The sequence below is a fragment of the Embiotoca jacksoni genome, unplaced genomic scaffold (assembly GCF_022577435.1).
Source record: "Embiotoca jacksoni isolate LCO1_2020_lvr unplaced genomic scaffold, fEmbJac1.0.p SCAF_10, whole genome shotgun sequence".
Classification (NCBI taxonomy): Eukaryota; Metazoa; Chordata; class Actinopteri; family Embiotocidae; genus Embiotoca; species Embiotoca jacksoni.
Genome location: NW_027185230.1, coordinates 15,541,680 through 15,566,589, shown reverse-complemented (window position 1 = coordinate 15,566,589; position 24,910 = coordinate 15,541,680). Strand labels below are relative to the sequence as shown.

Below are 24,910 nucleotides of genomic sequence, written 5' to 3'. Positions count from 1 at the left end.
TATAAGAACCAAATTGTGTACAGATGGCTTACTGATTTATCTGCTATTGGCTCAGTAGCAATAAACATTCACCAGAGATTCACGATTATGTGTAGATATTAAACTCAAACTGATTTCCATTAGTGTAAAATATCTCAAGTTGATTTTTTTTTTTTGTCATTCAAGCACCTGTGTTATCATCCACAGGGCTCACCCGGGCCATCGGGGACTGTTGGAGTATTGGGAGAAATCGGTCAACAGGTAAGAGACTTTACAAATACACATACACACTTAAACACATGCATGTGCACATATTCCACATGCATAAAGGTCATGGTGTTCATTTGCACACACAAAAAGGGTATTGTTAAGACTAAATGATTAAATATGCAACATCTGTTGCTCATCCTGATCCCGGTTGATCTATAACGCTTTCTGATTGAAATGATCTGTCCAATTAGATTGATTATTCCGCATTACAAAGGTGTTTTCTTTCTCTTTCTCTCCCCTCTCCCATTACAATACTTAATGGAGCACACCCGTGACATAATGTTCATATGTAATGCCAAAGAGTGATGAGCCCTTCATTTTTGTCCAAATACATTCACAATTTTCCTTTCCTTCTATCTTCTCTCTTTTTAAGGGTCCTCCAGGCCAAATGGGCGAACTAGGACTGCCAGGCGAGCCAGGGGAGAAGGTGAGACGATAATACTGATGCAGTTTTACCTGGATGGATGTTTATATTTATCAGATTGCTTTTTAATGTTGAAACATCTGTCTGTGTGTATCAGGGAGCTATTGGAGCTGCTGGGAACATCGGCGAGCAGGGGCTAATAGGACAGCGGGTACGTTTAACAAATATTTGTCATTCTTAAAAGGTGGAGCTACAGTTAATTTCATGGATTTGTATTAATGTGTGTGTTTGTTTAGGGAGAGCCAGGCCTGGAGGGAGAAGCTGGTCCATCTGGTCCTGATGGAGACAAGGTGAAATATTTTCCCCAAAATATCCTTGATGTTCTATTACAAAGATATGGAGGCAGAGCTATAGAATATTAAACTTATCGTCATATCTTCAGGGGGAAAAAGGTGACATGGGTCAGGAGGGCGACAAAGGAGAAAAAGGTGAACTTGGACTAAAGGGAAAAGAGGGCCCACCTGGAAGTCCTGGACTCACTGGCGTCAGGGTAAGTCACCTGTTTTCTGATGAAAACTTTTTGTAGTCTTTCACAGACTCTTAAACATCACCTTAATCTATCTCTTCTTTTTCTTTTTCCCACTGAAGGGTCAAGAAGGGAAACCTGGCAAAATTGGGGAAAGAGGCAAACTCGGACCAAAGGTATTAACATCAAATGATCCCCGACACCAATTTAATCCTTCAATAACTGTGAATATTCACACACAATGACATGTATAATGCTGTGGTCAGCTGTTCTGCAATGTTTCCTTTGTGTATGTTTAGGGTGCCAAAGGTCATCAAGGTCATCTTGGGGAGACTGGGTCGGTGGGAAAGACTGGACCACCAGGGTTTGTCGGGCCAAAGGGGTCCAGAGGAACCATTGGACACGTGGTAAAGTGGAACAGTAATGATATAAATATTTACAGCAACAATAACTTATGAAAACACAAGCACTTTGCATGATAATTATTTAATGGATAGTGTGACTGAAGACCCAACATTTGTTCTCTTTAGGGGGCTCCTGGTCGAATGGGTCAACAGGGGGAACCTGGTATTGCAGGTTATGAGGTAAAATTACAACATCATTAAACATTAAACAAGCCTGTTGTGGTTATTTGGTGTAATCTTTTTACCTAACATGATGTTTGTGTCGATCCTCGCAGGGCCATCAGGGACCACAAGGCCCCATGGGGTCATCAGGACCAAAAGGTGAAAAGGTACACCTCGTTCACTTTGTGTAACATTTTATTCTTCCACTGTATCTTGAGCCAGATCCTGAGAACATATTTAGGAGGCATTTTAAAAGCTCAGGAGCTTAATTGCATCGAAAATGTGTGTCTTATATAAAATATCAAAATTTTCACTGCTGTGATTTTTACCTGCAGGGCGAGCAGGGGGATGATGGGAAGGTAGAGGGTCCTACTGGTCCTCCAGGTGACATAGTAAGTCACACTTGACTTACTTTTCTTTCTCCCGCTACTGTTTGTCTTCTGTAAAACTGCAGAAATCATATTATTCTCAGTTAATGAATATAAAATTCTTGTTTTATCAGGGACCTTCAGGTGACAGAGGAGAGAGAGGTGAATCCGGAGATCCAGGGTACATTGTAAGTACCATCTGTGCAGGTGATTTTAATACAAGTTATTTGGCTGTTTTGATTTATGAGGTTAATATTCTGTCATTATGTTGAAGGGTCAAATTGGTGTGGATGGAGGGCGAGGCAGATCTGGAGCTCCCGGACAACCAGTGAGTGTCAAAACGTGTGATTTCCACATGAAGTTCTGTCATTACGTCTGCACAAACAAACTACAGGCAGGTTCACACAGGTTGTCTTTATATGCTTTCATTTACATAACTGTCAATTACAGGGACAGCCTGGACCTCGAGGGCAACAGGGACCTAAAGGGGCCAAAGGAGATCAAGTAAGGAAAACAAAAACATTTAGTTTGTTTGCTGTGTGTGCTAGAGAATGTTTCTGTGTGCATGTTTGAGGAGTTACAGTTTGATATGTCCTTTTTAGTGTCTGTATTGCATTAGCTTTATATCACAATGTCAGGTGTTCCTACGGTTCAGCCACCTCACGAGGGCTTTGATGTACAATATTTTCAAGGTTTGATTGGTGGAAAGTAGAGAAGTATATTCACTCAAGCACTGTACTTAAATACAGTTTTGTGGTGTACTTTGTGTGTGTGTGTTTGAGGGGTTGGGGTGGGGGAATACTCAGCAGTATGTATTCAAATGAATTAAAATCCATAGTTAAAATTAGCAACTGCATAAATTTGCAAAATGAGAACTTTCAAGTTAAAAGTATGTTGAAGCTAGTACCTTTACTAAATTTTAGATGCCAGATTTGATGACTAGACTTTAGATTTATTTTTAACATTTCAGTGTTTTACTTCCACTTTTACAAACTTTCAAAGGATGTAGGTTGATTGTGTAATGAGTAATCAACTCATGTATAGGAACATTATTTGACTGATTTTATTGGTCTAATATTAAAGAGATCATTAATCAGCCTGAAAGTGCTGGAATAATACAAGAGTACTATGCTGTTTTGATTTATGAGGTTAATATTCTGTCATTATGTTGAAAGGTCAAATTGGTGTAGATGGAGGGCTGTTCGCTGTTTTTGGGCTAAGAACAAAATACCATGGCAGCCTATTGCATGTAATATTGCCAGCTTTCATTGACCAGAATAAAAGAAAGCCAGAAATCTTCATACTGAGCAGCAATGATAACAATAATAATTTTTTTAAAAAGTACTTATTGAACATTTAAAACTCTATCTCTCTCTTAAGGGTCAGAAAGGCAAAAAGGGTCATTCTGGACAAAAAGGAACCAAAGGACCAGAGGTAAGTCACTGATTCTTTATACACCGACAGCTACTTCAGTGAGTTATAAAGGATACATGTTTTGTTTACTCTCAGCCTTCAAAAATTTGCATTCATCACACGTATACTTGGAAATATGGCATTTAAACAAAATATAGACTGATTAACCTAGACAGTTGAAAACTGTTAATTATCTCAAGTAAAAATTGATGAAGTAGATAGATTATGAAGAAGGCAGTAATACATACAGTGCAACGCCCATTCTAGTTGTCTGATAAGTCCTCTCTTCTCCTCAGGGTGGGGGTGGTTCTCCTGGTCCCAGAGGTGTGGTGGGTCCAGAGGGGCAGGAGGGTGCACCCGGGGTCGATGGAGTCCCAGGAAAAGATGGCAGTAAAGGCATGCCGGTGAGACAATCAAAAGAATCATAATTAATGTCTTGTTCATTATCTAATTTAAACAAGTTTTTAGAGCTGCTACCACCCCCTAGAGGTTGACATATCAACTGTACTGCACCACTTAAATGTAATGGGGCAGGAATGTTTTGTTTGTCCTGAAGGAAGTCATTTAACTCTAAATCATTTCTTTGGAACCACGAATAATCAGAACATTATATGGAGATTCGATACCGAGGTTTCTTTTGTTAAAAGTTGGCATTTTGACCTGAGAGTGGTACTAGAACAACAAGTTAAAATATAAAAGTTTAATCCCCTGGAGAGCATGATTATATTAAGTGAACTTCGTAGCAATCTGGCCAGTTGATGCGGAGACATCCTGCTCTGGTCCAAAGTGATGAACAAAAACCTTGGCAGAATAATTTGGCCCATATACCGCTGCACAAATCCTTGTTCATTTATGAGAATATTTTTCTTTATGTTACGTTCTCAATATGTATCTAGGGAGAGCAGGGGGATGATGGGGAGGCTGGTCTTTCTGGTAAAGCTGGCTCACGTGGTAAAACTGGCGTTCCAGGACTCCCAGGAGATCAGGGGGGCATTGGACCAAAGGTAAGAGTAAAAGGTAGTTAGCTTGAGCATCCATTTTAAACAATAAATAAAAACACAAAATAACTGTTGTTATGTTCTTGCAAGAGAGCGATAGTTGCACAAATTCGCAAGGAATATATAGATATGACAGTCTTAATGATGATACCACTCAGACATTTAATCATTTATTCATCCATCCAGGGTGAGCGGGGTCTTCGAGGCCAGACTGGACCTCTGGGAAAAAGAGGTTTCAGAGGTGGAATGGGACTGCCGGGGTCGCGGGGAGACCAAGGACCTAAAGGACAACCTGTGAGTATCAGCCACAGATATAGTGCATACAGACGTAACTTAGACAGTGATCTACCAAATGTGTAGGTTTCTTTTTGTAGAGGCTGTGTTTTTTTTAAATTCTTCACTTAATTATTATTCAGGGTGACACAGGGGAACCAGGTTTTCCAGGAATTCTGGGAGTTTTTGGACCAAGGGTATGTTCATCATGAAACAGCAACACAATCTTTCACATACATGTGTACAGAAAATAAAAGTCAAGTTGAGTCAGTTTTATTTGTAGAGCACATTTCAGTACAACAAAAGTTGAACAACATGCTGCACAAAATGAAACATAATTAAAACAATCAGATGAACTTGAAACATTTAAGCCATTAAAGCAAAATAAGCAAGAAAACACAATTAAAGAAATTATGAACAAGATATGCCAAAACAACACACGGAAACATATAAGAGGACTACAGATGAAAATATAACAAATTAAAAACAAAACGTAAATTGGTCTGTTAAAATGTAATGTGCAGGAATTACTGAACTGTTATCGCCCAACTGGTGTTTACCATTACATTGTAGAAATCATCTCATTCATTGTGGACAGAAAAAACAGTTTTTATCCCTGCAGTATATCAGACACACTCAACAAGTACACATGTTGCAATGCATGTTCCTTAATCATATTAGCTTGTCGCATTGACAATAATTACATGTTTGCTTGGACTAGTATGTCTGTTTAATTATTGCATAACTCTATATATCACATTTTACATACACATCAAAGAAACTAGCACTAGCTAGAGTCGAGTTGGAGAAGAAACATTTACATTGTGAGGCAGCCTCAACTCATTGTCCCCAAAGTCTTCCGAAATTACAGGCTGTTCTCCCCCAATCCGAAAATCCCATTTATAAATAACACACTTTGAAGAAAAAACAACAAAATCTCTCTTCACTTCCTGTTCATGATCTGTTTCTTATAATCCCTTCTGGAACAGTTGGTAAACCACCAGTTTTAAGAGCACTTTTATGATTTTAAAGACTAACGCTGCATCCTTCCTGCATCACAATTTCCACCATTCACCAAAAATACATCCCATCTGGTGTCTTAGTTGTGTGTCAGTAAAGAGCTATTGTATTTTGTTGAAATCACAGTACACAGAAGCCAAAGCCAGAATTTGTTGGGATGGCTGGAAGCACTGTCTTCAGTTAGTGGGTTTCAGATGTTCCGTGATGATGCCATACAGCAGGAGATATGGACTTTCAAAAGACATTTTGGAAAACTGACATCAAATGTTACAGTTTTAAAGAGTTTAAAACATGTGTGATAACAGTGTATGAATGTTTCAGGGGCCTCCAGGAGACTTTGGGCCAAAGGGTATACGGGGACCGAAGGGGCCACAGGGCACAATGGTGGGTAGACTAATCATCTGGAGGATGCTACATAAATGCTATGCACCTATTTCTTTTTATATTTTTTTAAAAATTTTTTATCTCCTAACTGTTTCTCTCCATCAGGGAAGAGGAGGAGTTTCTGGCCCTGTGGGAATCATTGGCCCCAATGGAAGTCATGTATGTATTATACTTTAGATGAGCTTCAACATTTCTTTCTGCTGCTATTGCTCTACATACTGACTGTGCATCTCTTCACAGGGTCCTCGAGGGGATAAAGGCAACCGTGGAGAGAATGTGAGTCCTCTTCATCTTTCTATTTCTGTGCTTTTCAGTTGTTGTTTTTTTTACACATCGTTTACATTATCTGCTGCGTGAAAAGTGGAGTATCCAGCCTGAAAACATGTCTTTTCTGTCTCTGAACAGGGATTCCAAGGTCCAAGGGTATGTTTGCAAAGCACTATCTTTTTCTGTTGTTACCACTGATTTGTATTTTACTCTGGACACCTGATTAAGAACATCTAAGTTCATACAGCATGTATGTTTGTGTTCTTTATTAGGGATCTCCTGGACCTCGTGGGCCTCCTGGACTTCCAGTAAGTTTCCACCTTTATAAATTTAACCAAATATACTTTCCGAAATGCATGAATCATAAATTGATAATTGAGATGCATGAATTGCTAACTGTTGTTTTCTCTCTTTAGGGTACCCCAGGTGTCCCTCCATCATTTGTAAGACATGTTTGCTTATTTCATTACAGCCAACAAGGCTTAAAGTAGTTAAAATATGCTGAAATTTGTAATCCGAAAAGATACAATGGCACTGATTAAGTAAGATATTATAAAATTGTTTTATGTAAATTGTTGTTGTTTATTTTGCTGCAGAAAGAAGATGGCCTTTTGTTTTTGGACTCACCCACGTCACTCAGGACTGAGGTCAGCAGAATATGACTTCACTATTTCCCCATAATGTTATGTTTTTTAATGCTTTGAAAGGTAAATTTTTTTGTCCGTCCTCCAGAATAAGCCAGTGATGGACCTGCCGATGCTGGACCAGGGCGCCGAGATCTTTAAGACCCTCCACTACCTCAGTAACCTGATCCAGAGCCTGAAGAACCCACTGGGCACTCGGGACAACCCCGCCCGCATCTGCAGGGACATGCACAGCTGTGAACAGAAGTTGAATGATGGTGAGGATGTCTGAATGTTGTGTTAGATACAGATAGGCTGATTGATTTCATGTTCAGAAGAATAATGATCCAAAATGTGTTTGCATTTTTAGGCACTTACTGGATTGACCCCAACCTGGGTTGCTCATCAGATACAATTGAAGTTTCCTGCAACTTTACTGGAGGTGGACAGACTTGCCTGAGACCAATAACTGTAGCCAAGGTATTTAAGACACAATAAAAACTCCAAAGTCTACACGATTATAAAATTTGGAGAATGGTAAAAATTGAGAGTCATACAAACTTGTTAACCGTCTCCTTTTCTGTGTGTTTGAACAGCCTGCAATCAGTGTTGGTCGTGTCCAGATGAACTTCTTGCACCTGCTGAGCTCGGAGACCGTGCAACACATCATCATCCACTGCCTGAACGTCTCGGTTTGGAGGTCAGCTGAGCCAGTTGCCCAGGCGTCTGTGAGATTCAAGGCCTGGACCGGGGAGGTGTTTGAGGTGGGAGGAGAGCTCGAGCCAGAAGTCCTGGAGGATTCCTGCTGGGTAGGAATAAGATGCTGTCATCTGATTCATGGCATTTTAGATTATATTACTTTTGAATTGAATGTTTTCATAACATACCAAAAACTATACATTGATGATGAATTGGGATATGCATGTTTTGGACTTGTAGATAAAAGATGGGCGCTGGCACCAGACCCATTTTGTCTTCCACTCGCTGGACCCCACCCTGCTCCCTCTGGTCGACATCTACAACCTCCCGAAAACTAGTCCCAGCTCGCATTACCACCTAGAAGTAGGTCCTGTATGCTTCCTGTGAGTATAAGTCCTCTGAGCGTGAAGGGATGGATAACCACCCCTTCGAGACACATTCATCCAGGCGTGGAGATCGGAGCAGTCTCCTCCTAAAGGCCAAACACTGTTCAAGTGAAAAAAAAAAAAAGCCACCACCCTCCCCCCCTAAATTGATCCTGCTTTCACTCTGCCAAACTCCCATTGGACTGCAGACACAGAGGGAGGAAGCACAGGGAGCTAGGGGTATGGGGGGGAGGAGGGGGGCAAAGAAGAGCTGAGGAGGAGCAGGGGAGTTCTTGCACTAATAGCTTCTCAATATGGCAAAAGCTTCTTCAAGCTCTTCCAGAAGGATCTCCACACGTACGCCTGCTTGGAGGAAAAACGGCTCGGTGCCACACAATCTCTCCAGAACAATGCCAAGTGAGAGACCAAGGCCAAGTTAATCAGCGGACATTATAGTAACTTATTTTTGTAACTGTATACAGTCAGTATACTGTGTGTACTTCTTTTTTTTGGAAATACCAGGAATTCAATTTTGTCAGAAGAGAAGAATTAAACTAATTGGGATCACTTAAATGTACATATATATATATATATGTATGTATGTATATATATATATATATATATATATATGCTTATTATTATTAACTTTTATACATGTATATCTTATGTAAAGAAATAATCTTTTAAGTGCAATAGAAAATGAGAGGATAATTTGATATTTTAAACTTATATGGAAGGATTCTTCAGAGGTGCCATTTTATTTGCCTTTGGTGCTCATCTCCTCGTGATCTTAATCCAGAGGGAGACTCATTTGCTTAAAATGAGCAGAAGTCGCATTTGTATTTACTCGCGCTCCAAACGGAAGAGTTCCATCCCTCATGTGGGAAAACCAGTGGCACCCAGTGAGCTCTCGGTAAATGACATCTGAAGCCACATACTGAAGCACGCAAGCCGTCTACACGGAGAAAGTCCGTTTAATGAATATTTACTGCTAAACTTATTACTCATACGTTATTGAACCGGATGCCACTGATGAAAATTAGATAGAGATTAGATGTCAGATTGAAGAAGAAGACAACTATGGAGCTCTCGTTCTCTAGTGTTCTAATAAATCCTCTGTAACTGTGGAGTGTGAAATTAATTCCTTTGCTTCCTTACTTATGATTAAAAAAATAAAGAGGGAGGTGTTTTTATTTAGTCAGCACCACATGGGAATCTCTCCAACCCCACTTCCAGCAGGCAGACTACAGGTACAGGCAATCCTTAGTGGAGAACTGAGCCATAAGAGAGAGATGAGTGGGAACAGGAATCCAAATAAAACCTCCAGCTTTTGTCCCATCCTCCCGCTAATGCATGGTGCTAAGTAAATTATCTAAGGTGCTAACCATAGTGCTGTTATTACACCACTTTGCTAAAATATTCTGATGTTTATTGTGCATGCTTGCTTAGAAAAATAAAAAAAATCCATAGAAAATATTACCATAGCTTCATAATGCACTATAAATGGTAATTTCCCATCCAAGATTACATAGTTCCCTAATAGTCAACCACCTGTTGCTTATTCAAAACAGTTTTTTGTTCAATGCTGCAATTCAAAGAGATGCTTATTCTGAGGGGAAACGTTTTAGAAATAACAATAGAAACTAAAAAACGGATTTCTGCTTTTGATGTATTTTCAAGAATAAAGTTTTCTTTTTTTTCTGTACAAAGCCTCCCCCCGCCACAGCTGTATGTAATATTTTTTAGGAACACAACTAGTGGAGATAGTTTTAATTAAATAAAACTTTTCTTTTGTTGTAGCTGGACACAAGTGTGTATAATTGTGTAAACCTTGCTGTATACAATGGATCCCCTTCTTGCTAATTTAATGTTATTTAATGTTGTTAACATGGTTGCTGACTGAGCAAATTTCTGTTGGTTGAAGCAATACTACTCTATCTGACAACTTTGTATATCAGTTATCCCAACTGGTCTTGGAGTTTATAGATTTTTTTTTTATGTGTAAATTTGGGGCTCCAGAGAACAAATTTATTGCAATATTAATTCTTTTATTTTTTTAATTTTTGTTGTTGTTTTTTCCTCTACGATAATCAACCATGTACTGTACCAGGACTGTGCTATACTATAATTTGTGTTTTAAAAAATTATGAAAATATGTGAACATTTTTTTTTTCTTTTTTGTAAATCTGTTGTAGACATTAAAACAAGCTAAGAATACCTCACACTTTTACACAGGACTTGGAGCAAAGATTTTCTATTGCCTTTATAATTAAAAACCTATTTGGATATATCAGCCAAATACATTACAAGTCATCAAACTCTGAGCAAGACCATTTCTGGTGCCTTCATCCTTTATCTGTCTACTCTTTAGTCATTGTTCAATGTCCATTTGTTCAATAAATACTTTCAATTTGTGTGTGGATTGTTACTTTTTACATATTTGAGTGGCTTTAATATCCCCAAACCCCAAAGAAAGATTAAGGATTCTACCTCTTAACTCAGTATTTACTTGTCTCTTTGGGTGCAACAAACAATCTTAACTTTGACGTAACTTCATATTCTTGTAACCTAAAGATCCTAAAGCTGACGCACTGAATGAACCATCTGCATGCATACTTTAGGTAACAGATGCAAGGGATCGTGACAGCCTTTGGTTGCACAACACAGCTATAATTAGATAGACACATAATGTCAACATTGCTATTTGACTCCAGACCTTTTCCACAAGGTGACATGCAGCGTAAACATCATCACTTGTTAATTCATGTCATTCACACCAGAGCACAGACCTCCCACATCCAACAGACAGACGGATCATGTCCCAGTACGCTTCAAAAGCAGCAGGTGGGGTCGGGGTTTATCTTGTGGTTTGTAAGGGATGTGTTGAGTCCATGGCCAGATTAAATTGTTAGGGGACGCAAGGCCAAACTTTTGCTGGTGGGGGCCTGCTGACCCCTGCACCCACTGACCTCTGCACCCACTGCCCTGTCAGCATTGTGTATGTGTACGTTGTTGCCCCAAGTTTCCATGGAGTTGAGCACAAGTAGGGCTTCTGTGCTAGAATAATAATTCAATAAACACACGTAATTAAGACGATGATGCACCACGGCAGGGCTACAAAATTACCTGGACCTTCTTATGTTCATTTTGCACTGTTTCTGTGCAAAATAACACATTTGAGCAAACAAATTTTTAACACATTGAATTCAGTAAACTGACACTTTTGGGGTCATCAGGATATTTGGGAAACAGGGTAGCTGCATGCATTGCTTGTTTGGTAATCTATCTTTGCCTGAGACAATCAGAGTGTATACATGAGTGGTAGATGTCTCACAGAACTCATCATGAAGTGCCCTGCTGGTATAGTGTCATGTGGCCGATGCAAATTGTACTTTTTCCACACACAACAAAAATAATCTATCCAAGATGCAATTAAGAATTACACCACACGATGTCGCTGTTGTTGTGAGGATTATTTCATGTGCAGCTGAGCCAAAGAAGTTAAAGATGTCTCAACTGAACTGAGTTTAATGGGTGATAAAAGTCCCAGATTGTCGTCATTACTGTAAACTGGGTTATACGTACAAATTATTTTTGAAAGATATGCTCAAAGTCTTGTTGACTGTGAGAAACAGTTTCAGTTTCAGTTCTTTCTAAGGGAAAAGTAACGGTACATTAAAAAAAAACAAAAAAAAAACACTTCCAAATCTGTGCACCCTTTCAAGCAGTAACTATGCTTTGTCTCTTGTCTTGTCTATGTCTTGTCTCTATTATCAACATGACAGTAAACTGCCAGTTTTGGATCAGTCCTGTTGCATTTGTCTGCTTTGCTTTGTCAGATTCTTAGTTAATATAAATGAAAACGCATTGCTTTTTCTAACAAGTGTGTTGTCTGGGACAGTAACATGACTATAAGTCTTGATGTCATAGGAAAAATATCTTCAAGCTGACAGTTCTTGTATGTTTGAGCCTTTATGAACCTCCCCAAAGTGTTTGCTTTGGCCAATCGCTTTGTCCAAGTAGCCACCCAGTTTCATGTTGCCTTTAAAGACGCTCGGAAATTCTTTATTTTGAGGTCGAAAACCACAACGTTGCATTCAAGCGTTATCGTAAACTAATACTAAGACGGTTCTTAAAATAATCCTGTAACACAGTGTGTTGTTGTAACTCTATATGGTCGTATTCATCTGTTTAAACCCATCGACTTCGGGGTTGAATTTGAAAAGTCAAATTATTTCCTACGGCATTTAAACGCAGCACCGGTTTCCAACGTGCACAATGGTGACGTTTACCATATCGTGATGGCGGTAGCCTGGACTATTTTGAATTCCGTCCCGCTTTTCGAAGTTTCCACCGCGTCGAGTCGGTAAAATGTCATATTATTCGGGCGAGAACACACGATAAGTGAGCCGGGTATTATGGATTCCGTCGTGGGGGACGACCTGACGCTCCCCGTTGATATCAACGGAAGGTAAAAAAAAAAAAAAAAAAAAAAAAAAAAAAAAAACTAGCAACAATAGCTAGCGAGCTAACGCTAGCGTTGATGTTATGTCGGCCAACGCTTTAATCCGAAAGCAGTATTTTTTTTTACTTAGTTACCGCTGCATTTGGACCTGGAAAAGAAAAAACACAGAAGAGTTGTCTCGTCTTAGATGTATAACATCTCTAAATGAAGCAATGCGTAGCTTATTACGTAGCTATTATAACGTTAAGTTGCACAAACTTGGCTCGTGTTTATTATTTCTGGCTGCAGTGACGTCAGACTGTTTGGAGGATTATATATATATAAACATGTAATAACTGTATGATGGTCTGTTAGATATCGGATCAAAATCCAGAAAACAATGTCTACATGAACATATGCCGGAGTAATGGTGCAAGTTTCATTGGAACCGACCCAGAAAATCTAATTAAGAAAATACGAAAAAAAAAAACCATCATCCGCTGATACAGGGGGGGAAAAAGTGCCGTGGATCTGCAGTCGTTACTGTTATAAATCATATATATTTAATCATCTGGATGTTGCTGTGATATTATTGGCTTGTTGGCTTTGTTGACTTGCCAATCAGAGAGTGAAAGAAAGCGGAAATTATGCGACCCAGTGGTTTCAGACAGTCGCAGCGACGTCGCTTTGCTCTCTTTGTACAAAATGTGGAGGTGAAATCTTTTTTCTTTTCTTTTCTTTTCTTTCCCCCCCACCCTCTCTCTCTCCTCTCCACCTTCTCCGTGACATGAGAAAAGGGTGTGATTGTGGTAGGTAAACTGTGCATTGGTCTCCACAGTGCTGCTGCTGGATGTTGTTAGTTATATAGCTTAGTTTATAGCTCCAGCTGGAGCATGGCTGCGTTTTTAAGTTTGTAGTTGTTTGTTGTGTCCCCCTTGCTGGTTTCCTTTTTTTTTTTTTTTTAATGACCTGACCCAGCTGTGTCCTGTCGAAAAGCGGTCACCCAGGTGGTAAGCGTGCTCCAGTAATCCAAGACGTCAGCTGATATGCGTGGTGTGAATTACTTATTCGGTAATAATGATTCACTCTGCTCTTTTAGTTTTATAAATATGGCTTACATGCTGCATCCTTCAGTTATTGTTTTTGTTTTTCTCGTTAATTACTGTGAGTAGTGTTGTGAGCTTTAGCTGCTTTCATGTTTTTCAGTCGAAGCTGAACAAAGTGAGAAAAAAAAAAAAGAGGAAGTCACTGTTTACAGGTTCAGACATTGTTTCCACGGGGAGCTGCAGGGGTTTCTGCAAAAGTCTTGTCAGTCACACTGACATGAGCCAGTTAATTTCCGCAGTTTTTTTGAGTTTCATTTGAGATGGTTTCGATGAAAGCTTACGTTCGGTGCTTTTGCTCTTATCGTGGCTTCTGTTGTTGAGTGCTTCCTCTCCATTAACACAGGAAGGGGTTGCTTGGCAAATGAAACCTCAGTGATGCAATAATTGTCAACACAGCTTTTCTGATTTTCAGTGTTTCGTGGAGGATTATTGTGTTCCTGCTGCTCCTATTCCGTGTGTATGACTTATAGCATGTAATGTTGGGACACTATGAAATTAAAGAGGTTTTGTTTGGCTGAGAAAGCCAAATAGTCAGCTCTGATTTATTGGTCTAAAAGTTGGGCTTTTCAGTTGTAGATTATTTTTCGGCACTGTAATGTACTGTTTTATGTTGCTTTGTGTCGGTTAACCTTGGAGTGTTTGCTGACTGTCAAAGCAAAACAAAGATGGGAAAGAGCAATGTCATTATGGTTGCACTCTCCAGTCCCCAAATTACATGTGTTCTTGCTGGTAATGTAGAGCTTTGCCGAGAAGCAGTATAGCTGCGTTTCTTACTCACAGGAGAGGTATGGGAGGAAGTTATCCAGTCCTGAACTTAATGTTATTAGACACAAAGGTCAGGGTCGGGGAACATGAGAGCATGGACCCACATACTTATTGTGTTTGTGTAGGAAAGTTTCCCTCTCAGATTTGTCAGTAGAAATAATAATTATTATTATTATTATTAATATTATTATTAATAGTAGTAGTAGTATATGCGAGTATTAGTTATTGATTTACCCACTTGTGTTGATGCAGTGCATCCCTGTCCCCTGAAAGGGCATTGTGATGCAGATGTTTGTTGCTGATGTTTGGTGCATTGTACCGTGTCTGTGAGTGACGCCACAGTCCCATCACTGTGTGATGCTTAGCTGATGTGAACCACAGTACTCTACTTGTCTACCAATGAAAGCCTTCTCCGTCCACTGGTTTCTCTGTTTGTCACTCCTCCTGGCTGTCTGAACATGAGAGTTAGGCTGCCACTGGCACATGGTCTCTCTCTCTCTCTCTCACACACACACACACACACACACACACACACACACACACACACACACACACACACACACACAGAAAAGAGGCTCTGCCAGAGTGGATGTAAATGAAGCAGAGAGTCATTCTTAAGCTATTTATGGAGCGTCCTTAGGGCTCAGTGGAACTGGCCAGCGTGACTAATACATGCACACGTTTGTGTTTTTTCAAAAACCATAATAATCATGTGCACAGTGAGCTGGGATAGGGAGCAGAGCTTGCATTAGTTGCTATGATGCTTTAAAAAAAAAAAAAAAAATGAATCGTCTTATTCATATCTATCGCTGTAGTTATAGTTATCACTTTTAAAATTTTTCCAAGTAATTGATCTGCATCTCTTAAGAAATGATTCTGTCCCCAGCTGCAGACTGCCAGACTCCCTCAGTGCTGGAGACTATACCATGGACAGCATGACAGGTACAGTAAGATTTTTATTTTTTCTCCCTCTGTGTTTCCTCTTGCTCAGGTGTGCGTCTCCTTTGTGTATTAATTAATGCATCTGTTGAATCGTTGCTGTGACCTCCCACAGTTTTGTCTCCAAAGATGTGATGAGGGACTAGGTGGATGATGATAATAAGCTAACTCCGTTTCTAATTCATAGTGACGGGCTTGTTGTGTGTCAACAATATACACAGAGCTGGGCCAATACACGCAAGCCAGTAAACAACTGATTTATAGATATAGGTCAACATCTGTGGCTTTTTGTCAAGTCAGTTCTCAGGCACACACTGACAGTTGCAATATTATGATTGAATGTTTCAAAGAAGAAGTAAAATTATTCTCTTTTACAAATGTTTTGATATCAGACATTGCTGTATATTACAAGAGGCAAATAAAGAAAAACAGAGTGTGAAATCAGTATATAGATGTATGCAAAGGTTTGGGTACACCTTGAAAGATTCTGTATTTTGTTAAAACAAGAATGAACCATTCTTCAAATGTTAATGCTATGTTGTGTTTTATTTGATGAACTAAAAAAATAAACAGTAATTGTGGCATGTGTAAAATTGTGAACACCCTCCTCTGTCCGTACTTTGTATCCCCCTTTTGGCAGATATCACCGCTTGCAAACGCTTTTTGTAACCAGCTAAAATGCTTTCTCCTTTTAATTAATGGATTTTCACCCACACCTCTTATCACTTCAAGTTCTTACATATTTTCATTCTATCTTGCACATGCAGCATGTTTAACATGCTCAGATGTATGTGATGTTCAAGTCAGGGGAGCTGTGATTGTCATCCTAAAAACCTTCAGCTTGTGTTGTTTTCATGGTGGAGTTTGAGGTACGGTTAGTTTATTGTCTTGTTGTAGAAGCCAGCCTCTTAGGGGCCTTCCTTCTTCTCTTTATCTGTGCAACGTCTCCTGATCCAACAATCCCAGAGAATAATATTTCTACCCCCAAGACAGCAAACTGTCCTTTTCATCAATATGTAATTTTGGTCAATCCTTTCACAGTGTTTCCAAAACAACTGTGGATTATCCAGATTATGTTTTACATACTTTAGATGTTGCCTTTTGTGTTTAGGTTTGTTTAGTTTTCCTGCTGGTGACTCTTTTGTGCAGTTGTCTTGACATCCACAGTACTTCTTTCCTTAAATTTCTAAGTGACATTTCAGACAGTAGAAATTGCAAAGCTGGAAGCACTTTGATATCTTTTTATAGCCTTCCCTCCTTTGCAGGCATCAATTAGCTTAATTTCCCGATCGCCAGTCAGTTTTTTAGAGGACATGGTTGTTGAGTGTTACCACAAGGTTTTAAAATCAGAGAATTTATGATGTCCTGGAATTGCCCACAGCTTTCCTAAAGACAACTCTTTTAAGTCCTAACAAATCAATTAAGGCTTACTAACTATATGAATGAAAGTTCTGGATGTTTTACAAGTAGAAGGAGGCCTAAAATTTTGCCTATGCCACAATTAGTGTTTCATTGAGGAATATTATAATAAGAAATACAAAATAACAGTTCGATAACATCCGAAGAAAATCTAATTTTAATGTGCGTTTGCTGCAGGGATTTTATTAAAACTTGTTTTATTTACTTTGTTTCTTTTTCCCAAATTAACATAATGTGTAGTTGGCTAACTACAATTATACACCTTTCAAACCGAGATCTAACTAGAGTTGTATTCACGCTGATTTTGTGTTTGAAAGGGTCAACCTGTGTTGCCCGACTTGACTACTGCATACGCAAACATAACAAGGCTGCTGAGTCTGAAAGGCAGCTGCCAATGACAGAAACAGACAAACTCCAAAAACGTAACACACGTCACACTAAGATCCGAGGCCACAATACAAACCAGAGTTGTTATGGTTGTAAAGACTGCCAGCGCTATGATCTGAATATGATGTTGTCCACTACCTCCTGTTTCCAACCTGTATTGCATCTCTCCCAGGTCTTATCTAAATTGTCATGACTGTGGATTAATCTTTGTTGACTGACTTGGTTTGAATTAACAAAAGAAAGGTTTTCAAACAACCTCGATCCAATCCTGGTCATTGGTTTGAAAGAGGTATTACTGTAAAGAGTGTTTTTTTTTTTAATGCTTAATTCCTTGAAGTAGTCCTTAAGCAGATTAATTTTGAAGGATAATTGGGTTTGCAGAATCAAGAAACATAAGGCCCATGCTTAAACAGCCAGACTAATCCTTTAATTACAGGAATTAAAACAAACTCAGGTTTAATTTCCATCCATGGCACCAGGCATCAGGAAGATCCAGGAATTACAGAAGTAATGATTTCAGAGTAATAAATACCACTGAACACATCTAGAGCTATTTTTACTTTGAATACATTAACACCCACTGAAGGCAGCAAAGATAAAAAACCGACATGTCTAAAATTAACAATTTAAATGTGCATAAACAAGTAGCAGATAGTGTGAGAGTGATGGATGATGAGGCTCTTCCTGTCAGGCAGCAGCAAACCATGAATCAGGAGTCAGTGTTGAGAAATGTGTTGTTGCAATGTGTTACGTGATCAGCTGGCTGCTGCTGACTGGTCTGAGCGGGGCACCTCTCCAGAAGCTCTTTGGCCTCTGAAAAGACATGACTAGTGTCTCTCTCTTTATCTCTATGAAATAAACATTCTGAACGCAGCAGAGAATATTAGCTACTCATGTAAGCAGGGAAAATTCTCTATGTAGTCGCTGTAGTTGTGACTCAAATTAGTAAATATTAATACTATCTTGTTGTCTTACAGCTCTGTCTTTCCCTGACAAGATGTCCCCTATCAAAGCTCTCACCATGAAGGACTATGAGAATGTGAGTGATTTGCATCAAGTGTATATTTTACATGTAACACATAGTTTAACTGGTTGATAGTGACTTTTTATTGTTATTTGTTCATTTATGAAGTTAATTATTAATGCATTGAAACATTGAGCTCATTGGTATGAGGTAATGCAGCCAGCTTTACCCCACCACAACAAACAGGGTATTAACCTGATCCACTGTTTGCCTAAAACCAAACTACACTGACCATTTATGGAGATTCAGTGCTGAAGCTTGTGCAGAGGAGGACTGAGGTGGGCTGAAGACTACATTTCATGATTTGAGTGGAATGCATGCTCAGATTTTGGGCTCGTGTTGCCCGGCTGTCTGCCTGATCAGAGGTTTACGGAGGGGTCCAGACTTCTACCTCCTCCCTCTGACCGTCTACCCAACCCCCATTACCAGATGTATGCTGTTCTGAGCCTGGAGCACAATGATGCACAGTCTACTTCACACACACATAAGCACTCAAACACACAGAGACAAGCACGAGGGCATCCCTTCATTTTGAAGATAACCATACACATGGCCCCTTTCTGCCGTGTAAACAAGTCGCCCTTCACAGATAAAGTTTCACAACTGCTGTTGTTCTTTGACCCTAATTATTTGTCCTGACCTTGTTTTTTAAAATAATTTGATACAAGTAAATAAAATCCATTGATTAATTTGGCAGCAAACAGAGACTAAATATTTTCTCTCTCCACCATATGTGTTTTTTGTTCACTTATTTTCCTGTATGTTAACATTTTTTTGTTACATTCATTCTCAGCAAATCACAGCTCTGAAGAAAGAGAACTTTAACCTGAAGCTGCGCATTTACTTCATGGAGGAGCGCATGCAGCAGAAATGTGACGACTCCACTGAAGACATATTCAAAACGGTAAATTTAGCATTTATAATGTTAATTTGTCTTGTATGCCTTACGTTAATGTGACCCCCTCAGTGCCAACTTTCATATGACTCAGGGTTTCCGAAATGAGATCACATCCCAGGCAGCAACAACAGCTGGATTTTATTCAACCAAAATCCCACATTTTTTTAATTTAGAGAAGCAATCTTGCCTTTTCATTGTTGCTGCTTTCTTCCTTTGGAGTGAGATGTCAGTACATTGGAATCTCCTCGTATCATTACGACTTCTTGTATATCTTTTTTTCAAATGAATTTGAGAAGTGAAGTGTCATGTAAGAATGTTATTTTTAAGTACACACTCCAAGATAAACCTTGTGAGTTATTAATTTGGTCATATAAGCAATCTGGCTCTCAGAGGAACCTGTAAGGATTGTAGAATTTTCTTTTGGTGGTTTTGTTTGTGGTACAGATGTGTAATTTATGCTATAATGTTGTCTCTATATAGAACATTGAGCTGAAGGTGGAGTTGGAGTCTATGAAGAGGGAGTTGGCAGAGAAACAGGAGCTACTGGTGTCCGCATCGTATGTATCACTCTGTACCATAATACTGTGTTGTATCTTCAGTGTCACCTAGAGTTGCATCTCATTTTAATATTTTGGAGCCCAGAGGTGAAAACGTATTGCACATTCTCTTATGTGAATGTTTTTCAGTAAAGCGTTGGAGAGTCTGGCTGGTCGAGAAGCAGGAGAACCCCAGCGTGTGAGAGAGCACGCTCAGAGAGAGATAGCGGCCCTCAGAGACGCATTCAACAAGAGGATAGCTGACCTAGAACAGGTGAGTCAAGGTTATAGATTCCTCCTGCTACACACACATCACAGTACTGCACTCCGTTTGCAGGCAACAGGAGCAGTCTGATCTTTCTGATTGCCCCTTGTATTGCTTTACTGTTTGCCCTGAGAGCAGTAATTTTCTGATTGATTCTGATAAAAATCTTGGAGTCATGATAGCCCAGTTTCCTGTCTTTAGATTGTTTTAATGGCAATGGCAGTTGTGCATCTCTATTGTTTGTCTCAAATTTCCTAAATTAGCAGCATTTCTAGGTTTTTCACTTTTGTTCGTTAACATGATCTGCAGAGGAAATATTTGAATTGTTGTGTTAAAGGGCAAAGTAATGCAGTACAATAAAAACGTGCACGACATTGATAATTGCTTTGGTAGCTGTTTTATTTGGTGTTTTTTGTCTCGTGTTAGTGTCTGCGGACGGCAGAGGAAGAGGTTGAGAAGATGGCCGCCATTGCTGAACAGGAGAAACTTAGGAATATAAACATGGAGAAGCAGCTCCAAGCTCTGGATCCATCGAGCACCTTCACCCCTGTTCCTGTCCCCAGCCCTGTCCAAGATCTGCAGCAGGCCCTGCAGGAGAAAGACAAGTAGGGACAAAGGAGATGAGCACAGACAACATACAGACACATTGATATTTGTTTTCTGTATGAAGACCTAAGCGTTTCCCTTGTTTTTTACTCCTACCAGTATCATCGAGCGGCTCAAGATCACATTAAAGAACCAGGAAGCCATGATCCATCAGAGAAACGGCACAGATCAACAGACAGATGCACCATCAGCTGACTGTATTAAACAGCTATCAGATCTCATAGCCCAGAAAGACCAGGACCTCGAGGTGTGTATTTGAAATACAGATGTGGAATTTATGATCCTTCACTCCACTGATATTAGAACCTTGTTGAAGTTAAAAATGTTTTAACTTGCTTCCATGTTTTGCACATATATTTTAAGAAATTTGCAGTTATTGTCTCTTAACTTCCAGCCTCTAATAATAAAATGTAGTTTCTGCTCTACATGAAAGGACATTTGAATGACCTCTGACTGTCTGTTTCCCAGGCACTGAGGGACGAGCTACACAGAGAGAAGGACAAAACGCAGCCAGACCATCAGGTTGGTTGAGTTTCCTAGATTTCTGATGTGTCATTGAATTACGACAGCACAATGACAGTGACTGCCTGCTGGCTGCGTAGACTCTGCTTATTTTGGCTTTTTTTTTTTTTTAACTTGTACAAATTGTTTGAGGTCTTTAGTTCTTGTTTTTTTTTCTTGCTAAACCAGGAGACTTTTTATGTCATTCTTTCCTGCCTTTGTTTCTAAAGGACTTGTCCGAGGATTTCACTGTATACGGTTCGCGTTGGCAACGCTATTGTATTCGCCTTTTGCCCCACCAGGAGCATTTCAGAAACGAAGCCTTTTTCTGCCTGATTTTGTTAACTTATGACTTTGGTCATTTTTCCTTGATTTTTGTGCTTTTACTTTGAGAAAGAAGGTTAAATTGTCGAATAGGTTATTTTTCGGGCTGTTTTGTGTTCGTTGTTGTTATTTCTCTCTTTGTCGTGCTGAACTGTGGAATACAGACAAAGTTAACACAAGATAATACAGTTGGCTGTTTTAGTTGTTAAAAACGTTCATCCTCATAATTATTTTTTTTTATCCGTATTACACATACAGTGCCTGTTAGCGGAACGAGAATGCATTTCTTACCCTACATCATTGGGGTATACACAGATATAGTGATGTGAGATGGAAGTCTGCACAGTGTGTTTTATTTTGAAAATTTACCAGATTGTTTATGCTGTTCCTGTCTGACTTCCTGCCCGGCTGATCTGCTCAGTGTAGCTTCATGTAACTTCTGCCAAAAATAGAGCAGGATCGTAACACAGCCGGCCCTGTTGGAATCAAGCCTCCGCACACTGAAAGCTAATTGATTTAACAGTGCATTAATGTGTGGATCATTCAGACTCACAAACTATAGATGCACACAGACGATGCTTTCTGCTGATTACATCATTGTAGTAATTAACTGTGATTGCTTTTCCTTCTGATGCTTCTGGTTTTGTCTGACATTAGACGGATATTTGGAACATATGGAATAATCCCTTAATTTCCCATAATCCCTTAAATACCAGTTTAGAAAATATTTTTCTATTATTTTCTATTTGTATTTGTCTCTATGTTCTGTTTACGTCCTGTGGGTGTGGGGGCTAAATAATGACTCATAATCTTTAACATGAAATGTGTTGGTTGTTGATTGAACACTACAGATAATGTATTTTTTTTAATGTTTTGTGGATGTTAGTTACATATATTATGGAGTTTGTTAATTTAGAAATGGTTATTGATTAGAGATTGATTTTAGATTCAGTTTGAAAGTGATCATGAATCATTATGGTTATCATTATGCAGGCTGCTTGATGAAGGTTCTGTGTTATTGACGTTTGGAGGAGAAAGCAGTGTCCACGATTCGTCATCAGGCCTTAACCTCTACACTCAGGTCACAGTGTTAAGACTGGATTACCGTGCTGTCTGGAGACAGTTCCTCCGGGAGTTATTTTTGACCATCTTTCTTTATTAAAGTGAAAAAAGGGTCGCCTGTTACCCATTTGTGGGATCTGGGTAAATAATTAAATGCACTGCATGTATTGCAAAAGATTATAAAAGATCCAGGAAAATAGGTCTATCAGGGATCCTTGATAGGACTTCCAATGGTTTCTCCAGGACGAAGGTGTGATGGAATAGTTGCCAGAAAACACCTCCAGTAATCTCAAAGCGGATTTTTGGATGTGCTGCCATGCATAATGGACTTCATTGGAGTGATTGACTGATGCCATCAACAGCAAGCCCTTAAAGAGGCACCAACACGGGTCAACCTTTGTACCTTTTCCGGGGCATTTGGAGGGAGTTTTTTTTTTTAGAGATGGCCTGGCATTGGCCATAACACAATTCACCGCAGCACTCTCAGAGGATTTGATCTGATTGAATGCGTGGGGGAGAGTGGTATAAAGGCGGGAGCAGGGATTATTAAGGCTTAGGGTTTATAGTGCTTTGCAGTCAGTCATTCTCCTCTGTGCTGTGCTTGCTGGTGCAGTGAAAATGATAGATGGCCATTCTACGGTTGGCAGGCTGATGGCCATTAAGTCACTGGACAGTTTGTGTGTCAGTTAAATATTTTTTTGGGCAAAATTTAAGTGGGTGAGTTTGGAAGATCGAAGGTGCCATGAGGGACCCGTGTCGTATATGTGGTGTCCGTCTGGTGGGAAGCCAGTGTCGCTGGATCTTCAGCTCATTGGCAAAGAGGAAGCTACAAGTCATCCTGTCCCACGTTCTGGGCTGGGAGGTGACTCGGGATGGTCGTGGGGAGTTCCTCTGTGGGAAATGTGTGTTCCAGCTGGAGAAGGTGGTGCAGTGTGACATTAACATCAGCCAACTGCAGGAGGAACACAGCAGTCAGATTCAGAAGCTGATTGCGGAGAAAGAACACCTGATCCAGTGCCTCATCCACATCTACACCAAAAACAACCCAGGGAGCAGTGACAGGGAGAGGAGCAGCTCCAGGACTCTGCTCGGGTCCTCTACGGTGGACAGTCCTGAGGATGAGGCTGTATGTCAGCGGGCCCATGAAGGACTTAATTTCAGGGATAGTGGAAGTGGTCACGTGGAGAATCGCATGAGAAGGTGTGTGAGTCTGGATAGAATTGTCAGTAAAGGGCCACTCTCTGGGCGTTTGAGCCTTCGGGGCAGCAGGATTGGATCAGGGGCAGGGCTGGATGGCTCCATAAAGATTTTTGGGCTCCGAGGCACACGGCAGTCGTCGCAGAGCATGTACCTCGACCTGGTCCAACGTAAAGGAACACTATCTCGAACTGGATTCAAAGATCGCTCCAAATCCCTGCAGTCCCTGAATCGAGACGTTTCCACAGACACCCCTCCAGATCCTCCAGCCAAACGAAAACCAAGGGACTCTAAGGTGTTGGCAGCCAGATATGGTGCCACTGATGATCCAGGAGGAAAGGCTCAGGCCAGAGCACTGCTCCACAGCTCCCCCAGTCAGCCCTCTGTGATCTCTGATCTGATCCAGCTCCTGCGCTGCATCTCCAGGCAGCAGCTGGCTGCCCCTGCAGGGAGTCATATCCCTGTCCTGAAGAGGTTTAATGCTGGGCCTCTCAACACCCAAGCCAAGCGCAGACCTAGAGAGGCAGAAAGGAAGTCTCTACATGACCTTACAGAGGAATTTGATGATGAATACACCCCTGTCAGAGTACAGGTAGTTCATTTCTGTAATACCAGCTAGGAAAACCACTGTAGCACCGGTAATGAGCTGTTAGAGACAGCAGCTTTGTTGTAGAACATGCTTGGTACTGTAATATTAATGCATTTTCTCTTTCCTGTTGTTTGTGTGTTCTCTGGATTTGCGGAGAAGAAGATTGACATTAGTCGACTGGATTCTGTCAATAAACTGCTGACTGAAGAGCTCAACCAAGCAAAAAGCTTGTATGAGAACCTGACAAAAACACTGGAGGATTCCCAGACTCAGAACAAGGTAGATGTTGCTCTATTGAATATTTTTTAATTAGATTGACATGTTTCTTTGTATGAGATTACTCACTATTTTATGAAAACAGACCCTATCAGGGAACCTGGAGGAAAAGGAAAATGAACTAAACTCTGAGAAGAAAAATGCTCTGAAGCGAGACAAAACAATCCAGGGGCTCACGCAGGTTCTCAGGGAAAAGGAAAAAGAGGTAAGACAAATAAATAAACATAATCTATCGTAGGCATCACAGCAATGGTTATGACTGTACAATCACTGTTCTGTATTATGTAACGCTCTAACATCCACCTGCCTGTTTGTCACAGATTGCAGAGCTGTGTCATGAGATTGAGGACAGGGATGATGCTTTGACCAAGGCTAGAGAGGCAGCACATAAAGCCCAGCTGCAGAAATACCAGGCACGCACTTTTGATATAGAAATTGAATGGTTAATTGCTCCATG

The 24,910-nt window shown here is 40.1% G+C and overlaps 2 protein-coding genes across 10 annotated transcripts in view; both read left to right on the top strand.

Moving 5' to 3' along the window:
- col27a1a (collagen, type XXVII, alpha 1a) overlaps nt 1-8,669 on the top strand; it is a 67,261-nt gene extending 58,592 nt beyond the window's left edge. Inside the window, exons 33-61 of the mRNA XM_069169355.1 lie at nt 187-240; nt 623-676; nt 771-824; nt 910-963; nt 1,056-1,163; nt 1,262-1,315; nt 1,439-1,546; nt 1,670-1,723; nt 1,819-1,872; nt 2,041-2,097; nt 2,208-2,261; nt 2,348-2,401; nt 2,524-2,577; nt 3,454-3,507; nt 3,783-3,890; nt 4,383-4,490; nt 4,671-4,778; nt 4,901-4,954; nt 6,099-6,161; nt 6,267-6,320; nt 6,402-6,437; nt 6,567-6,584; nt 6,701-6,736; nt 6,845-6,871; nt 7,025-7,075; nt 7,161-7,329; nt 7,422-7,531; nt 7,648-7,860; nt 7,991-8,669. Coding sequence (XP_069025456.1) covers nt 187-240; nt 623-676; nt 771-824; nt 910-963; nt 1,056-1,163; nt 1,262-1,315; nt 1,439-1,546; nt 1,670-1,723; nt 1,819-1,872; nt 2,041-2,097; nt 2,208-2,261; nt 2,348-2,401; nt 2,524-2,577; nt 3,454-3,507; nt 3,783-3,890; nt 4,383-4,490; nt 4,671-4,778; nt 4,901-4,954; nt 6,099-6,161; nt 6,267-6,320; nt 6,402-6,437; nt 6,567-6,584; nt 6,701-6,736; nt 6,845-6,871; nt 7,025-7,075; nt 7,161-7,329; nt 7,422-7,531; nt 7,648-7,860; nt 7,991-8,137 — 2,169 coding nt within the window. The 3' untranslated portion in view covers nt 8,138-8,669. The remainder of the gene's footprint in view (nt 1-186; nt 241-622; nt 677-770; nt 825-909; nt 964-1,055; nt 1,164-1,261; nt 1,316-1,438; nt 1,547-1,669; nt 1,724-1,818; nt 1,873-2,040; nt 2,098-2,207; nt 2,262-2,347; nt 2,402-2,523; nt 2,578-3,453; nt 3,508-3,782; nt 3,891-4,382; nt 4,491-4,670; nt 4,779-4,900; nt 4,955-6,098; nt 6,162-6,266; nt 6,321-6,401; nt 6,438-6,566; nt 6,585-6,700; nt 6,737-6,844; nt 6,872-7,024; nt 7,076-7,160; nt 7,330-7,421; nt 7,532-7,647; nt 7,861-7,990) is intronic.
- Nucleotides 8,670-12,400: 3,731 nt separating this feature from the next.
- The window catches only part of cdk5rap2 (CDK5 regulatory subunit associated protein 2), a 39,998-nt gene continuing 27,488 nt past the window's right edge, over nt 12,401-24,910 (top strand). For 7 of the 9 annotated variants that reach the window (XM_069169283.1, XM_069169234.1, XM_069169274.1 and 4 more), the window contains exons 1-12: nt 12,401-12,586; nt 15,317-15,372; nt 18,153-18,214; nt 18,993-19,103; nt 19,578-19,654; nt 19,784-19,907; nt 20,325-20,503; nt 20,604-20,751; nt 20,973-21,026; nt 24,337-24,456; nt 24,539-24,658; nt 24,774-24,866. In XM_069169283.1, the coding sequence (XP_069025384.1) occupies nt 12,534-12,586; nt 15,317-15,372; nt 18,153-18,214; nt 18,993-19,103; nt 19,578-19,654; nt 19,784-19,907; nt 20,325-20,503; nt 20,604-20,751; nt 20,973-21,026; nt 24,337-24,456; nt 24,539-24,658; nt 24,774-24,866 (1,197 nt within the window). In that variant the 5' untranslated portion in view covers nt 12,401-12,533. Of the gene's footprint in view, nt 12,587-13,350; nt 13,369-15,316; nt 15,373-18,152; nt 18,215-18,992; nt 19,104-19,577; nt 19,655-19,783; nt 19,908-20,324; nt 20,504-20,603; nt 20,752-20,972; nt 21,027-24,336; nt 24,457-24,538; nt 24,659-24,773; nt 24,867-24,910 lie in introns of those variants that run through there. The other 2 variants (XM_069169241.1, XM_069169264.1) reach the window with 2 other exon arrangements.